The sequence below is a fragment of the Condylura cristata genome, unplaced genomic scaffold (assembly GCF_000260355.1).
Source record: "Condylura cristata isolate star-nosed mole 26May11 unplaced genomic scaffold, ConCri1.0 scaffold00055, whole genome shotgun sequence".
Lineage (NCBI taxonomy): Eukaryota > Metazoa > Chordata > Mammalia > Eulipotyphla > Talpidae > Condylura > Condylura cristata.
Window position 1 is genome coordinate 1,151,833 of NW_004567156.1, and position 9,639 is coordinate 1,161,471.

Genomic DNA, 9,639 nt, shown 5'->3' on the forward strand with positions numbered 1-9,639 from the left:
GGGTGGGTGGAAAAGCATGGGAGTTGGGAAGGACCTACAAAGACCTTTGCTAAGACATAAAAGTTAGGCAAGTCTCTAGAAATTTTGGCACAAATAAAACTTAATATGGCCAGCTCATTTAAGTAGAGGTTTTAATAAGAAGTGAATGGCATGTTATTGCTTGAATATCCGTGCACAGAGTGCATTGAAAATGACCACTTTGCAGATTCAAGGAGGTCAGGTTGATGTAATTGTAGAATTTGCAAAGAGAATTCAGTGCCATTCTGTGTTTAGGGTAGAAGAAGGAACTTGGAATAGGGGGTGTGTGGTGGAGAAAATAACTAATTAAGAATTATTATTATTGCTTTTGTGGAGAATTGGGGTATAGGCCAGAGGCGTGTGTGTTGGGAGGGATGTAGGGAGTGAGAGAGTTCACTAGAAAATGGGAAGCAGAAAAGGCCAATTGACTGAAATACACTGCTAAGGGAAGCTGCTGGAGAGGTCTGCTGTGTCATACAAGAGTTAGCTCCCTCGCTGAGGACAGAACTCAGGCCACAGAAGTGATCACTGAGATTTAACCCCGGGAGGCCTGATGAGGAATTTTATTGATTTATTGGATACCTATTTTTAGTTTTTAAATTTTAATTAAATTTATTTATATATTTTATAACACTGTTCATTTTTAAACATCAGGTGTAGACCCCATAGAATTTCCTATCACATTTCACCTGTGCACCATCACCACAGTCTCCTGTGCTCTTCTCTCCCTCCTTCCAACCCCCCCTTTTTCCCTCCCCTGCAGGATATCTCTGGTTTATAATTGTATATTTTTGTTTTATTGTACCTTGTATCATTATTTTTAGCCCCCTATCTTATTTGGTTCCCCTATATTCCTCCTATAAGTGAAACCATCTGATATTTTTCTATTTCCTTCTGACTTATTTCACTGAGCATTGTTCTTTCTAGCTCCATCCATGTTGCTGTGAATGGCATGAGTTTATACCTTTTTGATTGCTGAGTAATATTCCATTCTGTGTGTATACTACATCTTCTTGATCTAATCGTCTATTTTTGGGCACATGGATTGTTCCCAGGATTATTTATTAAAAATAGTGCCGCATGGGCCCTCCCTGGTGGCGCAGCGGGTTAAAGCACAGCACTGAGAAGCTAATGCCACTTCCGCATGAGTTCAATCCCCGCCTGCCCGGGAGGTGACCACATGGCGTGGCAGACCTCTCCTGACCCGCCCGCTGCTCCCCTCAGCAGTGTGCTTCCTCGATCTGCCTGTTCTGCTCCCAGCTCTGTCTCTGGTGAATCCTCTCACCCTCCACATCTTTGGTCTGTACCCCAGTTCTGTATGAATAAATAAATAAATCTTAAAAAAAAAATAGTGCTGCAATAAACACAGGAGTGCAGGTATCCTTTTGAATTAATGTTTTTGTGTCCTTTGGGTAGCTTCTTAGGAGTGGAAATTCTGGGTCATATGATAACTCCATTTTTATTAGTCTGAAAAACTTCCATATAGCGGTCCATAGTGGCTGCACAAGCTTACACGCCCACCAGCAATGTAGGAGAGTTACTTTTTCACCACATCCTTGCCTACACTTGTTGCTAGTCTTTTTATATACGCTTTTTTAAAAAAGATTTATTTATTTATGCATACAAGAACTGGGGTATAGGCCGGTGGTGGGGGGGCCAGGGCAGGTGGAGTAAAAGGATTCACCAGTTTGACTGAAATACACTGCTGAGGAGAGCAGCAGCAGGATGGAGGGGTCTGCTGTGCCATGGGCCACCTCCCAGGTCAGGTATTTAACTCAGGTTGCAGTGGCTGCTGACATAGCTTCACAGTGCTGTACTTTAACCCTCTGAAGGCACCAGGGAGGGCCTGACACATGCCATTCATAACCCAGTACGGTGGTATATCATTTGGTAAGGAATTTTAAATGGAATAACTTGCTAATTCCAACCTCATCTGTATCTCTCAATACCAGCCACAGTAGGCCAGTGGTTATGGCAATTGACCTTCTCTTTTGTTTACCTTTGACACACACACGATTATTCCTGGTGTTTAACTGGGGTCTCTCATCAAAAGATGAAGAAAATGATACCAAAACAAAAGAGAATGTTTTATGAATGTGAGTAGTGGACAGGAACATAGGTTTCTGTTAAAAGAAGCGATCTGCTTATTTTAGGTGAAGTGTCAACATTGTTGCTTTCTGAGCTGGTGATCCTCATGGTAGGGATGACAAATGCTTATCATCTTTCATTCTGTAACCTATCACCCTAAATCCGTGCCCTTGGGGCCTTTTTTAGGTCTGGGGTGCAGTTCAAGGGGACCCCAGCAGTTCCTCCCTCCCTCCCTGCTAGCACCGCTCATTCAAAAGACCTTAAAGGATTAGGCTATTAGGAAATGGGATGCCAGGTCAAGGCACCCCCACCCAGTCAGCCCCGCCCCTGCTTTGCTCCCCAGGAATCCAATAGGGTACAGGGGGATGGAGGGACAAGAGCTGGGAGAGACTGGGGATTCTAGAATTAGAGGACTCATGCGGGTCTTCGACATTTTAACCCCTGTAAACGTCCCCACGGTAAGTGTGGGGGGTGGGGGAAAATCGGGGTGAAAGGTGGCGGCAGAGAGAAGCCGGGGGTCCCCATCCCTTGAGGCAGTGCGCTGGTCTTCAGCGGCGGGACCGGCTCTTGCCGCGGCTCGGCTGTCCATCAGCCCTACGGGTATGAACCAAGAAACTTGCCAACGTTCTCGTCGAGGAAAATATCGAGGGTAGACAAACCCTAAAGTTCTCCTCTATTTTTGTATTTGCCCGCCCCCTCCCCTTAACCTGTTTTGAAAGAATGGGAAAGGTCCACACCCTGAAGACAGCGCGCCACCGCCACCCCCCCCCGCCACTCCCCTGTCCCCCGCCCCGCCCCCGCGCCCCGCCTGCCAGAGAATGGATGGCTTCTGCTCCCCGTCCCTATTTCGGGCTATGTCAGGAACTTTCTCGAGTTTTCTGAGCTCAAAGGAGGAGACTGACTGGTAGGAACACTCATCAACAAAATAATGACCTCACTCAGTGTCCCTACCCCCCCACCCCCACCCCACCCCGGTACATCAAGCTTAGTCACGCTCAGTAGCTAATGTCCAGAAGGTTCTGAATGACGAGTCAAACTAATATTAGTAACAGTTCCCTTTCCTTCCCCCTCTTTCAGACAAGCAGTCTGTTATAAGCAGGGGCGGGGCTAGGAGAAGCTGGAAATAAGTGTAGGAAAGGTGGGAGTTTGTGGGGCAATAATCCAGAGCCACCCAGAAGGGGTGTCTGAGGAGAGTCCCAGGCTGGTCACACACCCTAATGGGTGCACAGTCTCGCCCTTCATTGTTAGCTCCCTTCTTCTGTGCGTATTTGTCTTCCTCTTTGTACAGAACAAAATGATTGTATGGACCGGCCATTACGGAGAGGAGTCAGTCCAAAATACGGATTATGAAGACAGGTTCCATCTCCGGTTCTGTCATTTCCTGTCTGGGTGACCAGACCGAATCACTGAACCCCTTGTGTACATCATTGAAAATGAAAAGGTTTAGCTGAATGGCTCTGCCTAAAAATTTTAAGATAGAGTCTACGATACATTGAAATTAATTCCATAACCCTGGTAGGAGTCACCAACCTTGTCAGTACCTGAATAAGAGTGACTGAAGTCAGACCTGAGACTAGACTGATCCTCCCAACAAAAGAGGATCAGAAGGAAGCAAATTTTTGAGCACTACCACCACAGACACTGAACTAAAACCCTGTAAATATTGCCTTATTAATCCTTAACGCTACCATGCTATGGGGCACATATGGTTAATTCTGTTTTAGAGACAAGTCATAGAGATTTGTGTGATTTGGGTAACTTACAATTACTTCATTGTTAAAATGAGAGCATGAAGACAAGAAAAACAGCCTCAGCAAGGAAGCAGAGTTGAGGTGTAACCCTACATCACCCTTTTCCAGGCTGTTTCTTGTGCTGCTGGGAATCCTCGGGGCTCACAGGTCACTGATGCCTTTACCATTTGGTTGTTAAAAGCATCTGGCTTTAGGTTTCATATCAGTTTTCTCCTTTGCTTTTGCTTGATAAGTTAAAAATCATATTATCCTTTAAAATGAACAGCATTAAGGGGGAAATGGTACTGTTTGAAAAACCTGTAGGAAAAAGGAGTGAAAAGTAAAAAGCTCCTGCAACACAGGGCTGAAGAAGGCACGCTCCCCACACACTGCCTTGGCGGTCAGCATTCCTGGCACTTTTCTCCAGCTCCCCAACCTTAAAAATACCTGCCTCCCTGGTGTCCTAGGGGCTAAGACTCAGCACTATCACTGCTGTGGCCTGAGTTCAATCCCAGGCCAGGGAGCTGACCCACAGGGCGCAGCAGACCTCTCCTGTCTCACCTGCTGCTCCCCTCAGCAGTGTATGTCAGTAAATTCACATGTTGTGTTCCTCACTCTGTCTCTAGTGAAGCCTTTCACCACCACCCCCACCTCTGGCCTATACCCCAGTTCTTCTATGCATACATTTTGAACAAAAAGTACCTGACAGTCTGTCCAGCATGGGGAACCTGACTTTGGCTCCTCCAGACTCCAAACTCCATGAAAACCTAATTTGAAAATTAGTCAAATCAAACTCTTAAAATATCTATTGGGTTCTTAGATACACACCCTTGACTGGGTTTCTGAGAAGCATTCAATATAAAAGGAAAGGTAAAATTCAAGAGATACTCTTCTTTGTTAGGAAATGTGAAAGCTTAGATTTCCGGGACAGATCATAGAGATTTAACTCAAAAGACAGGTTAACTGTTGCATACAGCTGTCTGACTCATAGAAAACAGCATATCCAGTGGATCTTTTTCTGCTATGCCACATGAAGATTTGAGGCCCTGTCACCATGTCTGCCTGTCAGAGAGCAAGCAGAGGCAGTGACATCCTTTATTTCCAGTCAATAGAGAATTTTTCTAAATACTAACATCCGAAGTCAATCCAAAACTGCCACTGGTGACAGCTAAGGAAGGGAGAAACATCTGGGGGTTGGGCAGAATGAGGTTAAAGTCTTTAGAATTCTTGATACACTGTGCAACGAAGGTGCAAGTTTGGGAATCGCCAGCAGGATGGCACTGAAAAATGGAAAATTCCTGAAGTTTGACCAGTTTGACTAGACCAGGGAGATGAATCATTAGGGAGCTACATATGAATATTAAAAAAGTTACCACCTACCTGCACGCACAAACACATACAGGATTCTTGGAGCTCTCTATTTGCAATATCATCAAATCTATCTGAACAAAACAGAATATGCAATGGAATGTTCTTGGATTCCAAGAAGAGGCATCTTGATGGAGGACAGGGATATATGTGTGTGTGCATGAACAATGCCAGCTGAGCAAGCTGTAGAAGCAAGATTTCTTCCTTTCATCCAAAATTGCCTACCACTCACACATTTGTGTTTTCTGTGCATATGACAATGAGTATGTTTTGTGTGAATTGTGAATCCCTATACTATTGGTTGAATGTTCCTCACATTTCCATTAAGGCACCTAACAACTGGTCTTACATGCCCACAAAGGTTGAAGGAAACAAAGTGAATCACCCAATGTGCTTGTATTTAAAACAGAAGAGTAAGTAATGTGTAGCAAGTTGGAATCTAGCATGAATTAAGTTCAGGGCAAATAACCTTCAGTTTTAGAGGCTCTAGAATTACATACTGGTTCTGAACCAACTCTTTCCACCTCAAACCCCCCCCCCCCACATACACACACAGCTTGCTTAAAATTGGTCACCTGCTTATCTGCAGTGGCATCAGATTCTGTTGAGGATTGCACACCCCCGCCCCTCCCTGCAGGCTCACAACTCCATTATGTTTATTTAAAGTGGTCGACAGCCTAAGCTTTGTGCAGAAAGTGCAGAAGACCAACTCTGGACTTTAAGGTTAGCCTTGGCCTGATCCACTGTCCAAAGCACAAGGAAGAAATGAGAAGGTGGAAAGGAGCTAGGAGACTCCTGCCCCAGACTAGGAAGGATAAGAAAAAAGTAAAAGTCTAAAAAAGGCCTTAAAGAACGCTGAAGCTCTCTGGAAACTGCTTTTTTTTTTTTTAATTCTGCACGCGAAGACCACCCTAAGGCAGAGTGGCAGTCAATTCTAGGGGCGCCTCCGGACCACCCCCGCCCTTCAGCTCACCGCTTTTGGCACCCCACACTCACCGCCCTGTGGGGGCGCGCTCCTTAGGAATGGGGAGGGATCTCTCCTCCCCCCCAGTTGAAGGACGGCCGGTTTACTTGATCATTTTTCTCTGAAACATTCAAAACCCCTTTCCATGCGATTAAAGGTAACGCCAAAAACTACGTTGCAGTATCTCTTCCGCCCTCCTACAATTAAATGCCGTGGATGCCGAGGAAATAAATCCTCAGGGGGTCCAGCCTACGGCCCCTCGGCTCTCAGACCAAAGGCATCCCAACCCCTCAGAGCCACAGTCCTGTCAGAGTCTCTTTGACCTACGAGATCCCAACTTCCAGAAAGAACTTTTTGTACTTTGAGTGTCCGGGGAGTCGCATTCAGCCCTTAATCCTATCTTAAAACACCAAACTAGTTTAAGCCCCACGCGCCGCAAACCTCCCAGCAATTGCAAACCTACTTCAGATCCTGTCCTTTTCACTGCAGTGGCAAAACTCCGGCTTAGCCCCCACCACATCCGACCGGGTGGGCGGAGCCAACATCGCCCTCCCAGAGCCTCTCCCTTTCGCCTCCACTCCAGTTGCCTCCGGAGAATCCTAGAAGAGTCTGGAGAGTTCAGGCTGGGGCGGCAGCCGCGGTGATGATTGGTCCCGGACGGCCTGGGGGCCGGACGCGAGGAGAAACTCCTGGAACGTTCCGGATCCCGCAGCCCCGCTGGGCTCCGTGATTGGCTGTGGAGGGGAAAGGAGGGGCTCGGTGAGGATTTATAAACACGGCGGCGAGGACTCGGGACTAACAGCCAAACCGAGGACTGGCTCAGCGCCCCTGACCCCATCCAGTGGACCTGACCGCGCCGACCCACTGCCTCCCAGCGCGAATCCCGCGGCGTCGACCCCGCGCTTCCCGACTTCCGAAGGCTCCAACCCCTCTCTGCCTCCAGCGCCAACTCCCGACTTCCGAAGGCTCCAACCCTTCTCTGCCTCCAGCGCCAACTCCCGACTTCCGAAGGCTCCGACCCTTCTCTGCCTCCAGCGCCAACTCCCGACTTCCGAAGGCTCCGACCCTTCTCTGCCTCCAGCGCCAACTCCGCGGCGTCCACTCTCGCTTTCCGGCTTGCGAAGCCTCGGAGCTCCGCGTCCGCATCCCGCTCCCGCCGACTCGAGACCCGAGCGACCGCGCAACGCCGAGCGACCGCGCAGGTAACGGCATGGCTAAGGGCACGGCCATCGGCATCGACCTGGGCACCACCTACTCGTGTGTGGGCGTGTTCCAGCACGGCAAGGTGGAGATCATCGCCAACGACCAGGGCAACCGCACCACCCCCAGCTACGTGGCCTTCACCGACACGGAGCGGCTGATCGGCGACGCGGCCAAGAACCAGGTGGCGCTGAACCCGCAGAACACCGTGTTCGACGCGAAGCGGCTGATCGGCCGCAAGTTCAGCGACGCGGTGGTGCAGTCGGACATGAAGCACTGGCCGTTCCAGGTGGTGAGCGACGGCGACAAGCCCAAGGTGCAGGTGAGCTACAAGGGTGAGAGCAAGGCGTTCTTCCCCGAGGAGATCTCGTCCATGGTGCTGACCAAGATGAAGGAGGTCGCCGAGGCGTACCTGGGCTGCCCGGTGACCAACGCGGTGATCACGGTGCCCGCCTACTTCAACGACTCGCAGCGCCAGGCCACCAAGGACGCGGGCGTGATCGCGGGGCTGAACGTGCTGCGCATCATCAACGAGCCCACGGCGGCGGCCATCGCCTACGGCCTGGACCGCTCGGGCAAGGGCGAGCGCAACGTGCTCATCTTCGACCTGGGCGGGGGCACCTTCGACGTGTCCATCCTGACGATCGACGACGGCATCTTCGAGGTGAAGGCCACCGCGGGCGACACGCACCTGGGCGGGGAGGACTTCGACAACAGGCTGGTGAACCACTTCGTGGAGGAGTTCAAGAGGAAGCACAAGAAGGACATCAGCCAGAACAAGCGCGCCGTGAGGCGGCTGCGCACGGCCTGCGAGAGGGCCAAGCGCACCCTGTCGTCCAGCACGCAGGCCAGCCTGGAGATCGACTCGCTGTTCGAGGGCATCGACTTCTACACGTCCATCACCAGGGCGCGCTTCGAGGAGCTGTGCTCTGACCTGTTCCGCGGCACGCTGGAGCCCGTGGAGAAGGCCCTGCGAGACGCCAAGCTGGACAAGTCCCAGATCCACGACCTGGTGCTGGTGGGGGGCTCCACCCGCATCCCCAAGGTGCAGAAGCTGCTGCAGGACTTCTTCAACGGGCGCGACCTCAACAAGAGCATCAACCCCGACGAGGCGGTGGCCTACGGGGCGGCGGTGCAGGCGGCCATCCTGATGGGGGACAAGTCTGAGAAGGTGCAGGACCTGCTGCTGCTGGACGTGGCTCCGCTGTCGCTGGGGCTGGAGACGGCCGGGGGCGTGATGACGGCGCTGATCAAGCGCAACTCCACCATCCCCACGAAGCAGACGCAAGTCTTCACCACCTACTCGGACAACCAGCCCGGGGTGCTGATCCAGGTGTACGAGGGCGAGCGGGCCATGACCCGGGACAACAACCTGCTGGGGCGCTTCGAGCTGAGCGGCATCCCGCCGGCCCCCAGGGGCGTGCCCCAGATCGAGGTGACCTTCGACATCGACGCCAACGGCATCCTCAACGTCACAGCCACGGACAAGAGCACGGGCAAGGCCAACAAGATCACCATCACCAACGACAAGGGCCGCCTGAGCAAGGAGGAGATCGAGCGCATGGTGCAGGAGGCGGAGAAGTACAAGGCCGAGGACGAGGTGCAGCGCGAGCGGGTGGCGGCCAAGAACGCGCTGGAGTCCTACGCCTTCAACATGAAGAGCGCCGTGGAGGACGACGGGCTCAAGGGCAAGATCAGCGAGGGCGACAAGAAGAAGGTGCTGGACAAGTGCCAGGAGGTGATTTCCTGGCTGGACGCCAACTCGCTGGCCGACAAGGATGAGTTTGAGCACAAGAGGAAGGAGCTGGAGCAGGTGTGTAACCCCATCATCAGTGGACTGTACCAGGGTGCGGGTGGCCCCGGTGCCGGTGGCTTTGGGGCGCAGACCCCCAAGGGGTCTTCTGGGTCTGGCCCCACCATTGAGGAGGTGGATTAATGGCCATCAGTTCCTTTCTGTATAGTCTTTTTTGCCACAGAGGAGCCTCAAGGACTTGCTATATCGTTATATTTTTCGTGTTGTGTATTTCTTTTCATTTTAATCTAAAGTTAGGTTGTAATCTTATCTTGGACTTGATTGTCTTTATTGTTTCAGTGTTATATAACCAGTGTGTTCATTTGAATTTCTGCATTTAACTTAAGTTGGTACTGTCAGGTTCTTTCCTGGCTCTATGTCCACAAATGACTCAATACTGCCACCCTCTGTCCTACTTTTTCTTTGTAAACACACCAACAATCCTGTATTTTTATTATTTGTAAAATGAAAATGAAAAA

The 9,639-nt window shown here is 50.6% G+C and overlaps 2 protein-coding genes across 2 annotated transcripts in view; one reads left to right on the top strand and one right to left on the bottom strand.

Annotated features, from left to right (window-relative positions):
* Positions 1-6,679, bottom strand: part of LOC101628975 (heat shock 70 kDa protein 1-like) — an 18,829-nt gene extending 12,150 nt beyond the window's left edge. The window contains exon 1 of the mRNA XM_012734423.1: positions 6,632-6,679. The gene's annotated coding sequence lies outside the window, so the exon portion shown is untranslated. The remainder of the gene's footprint in view (positions 1-6,631) is intronic.
* A 572-nt stretch (positions 6,680-7,251) lies between these two features.
* Positions 7,252-9,639, top strand: LOC101629209 (heat shock 70 kDa protein 1). Its single transcript, XM_004695142.2, has one exon. The coding sequence runs from the start codon at positions 7,379-7,381 to the stop codon at positions 9,302-9,304; it is 1,926 nt and encodes a 641-aa protein (XP_004695199.1). The 5' UTR covers positions 7,252-7,378; the 3' UTR covers positions 9,305-9,639.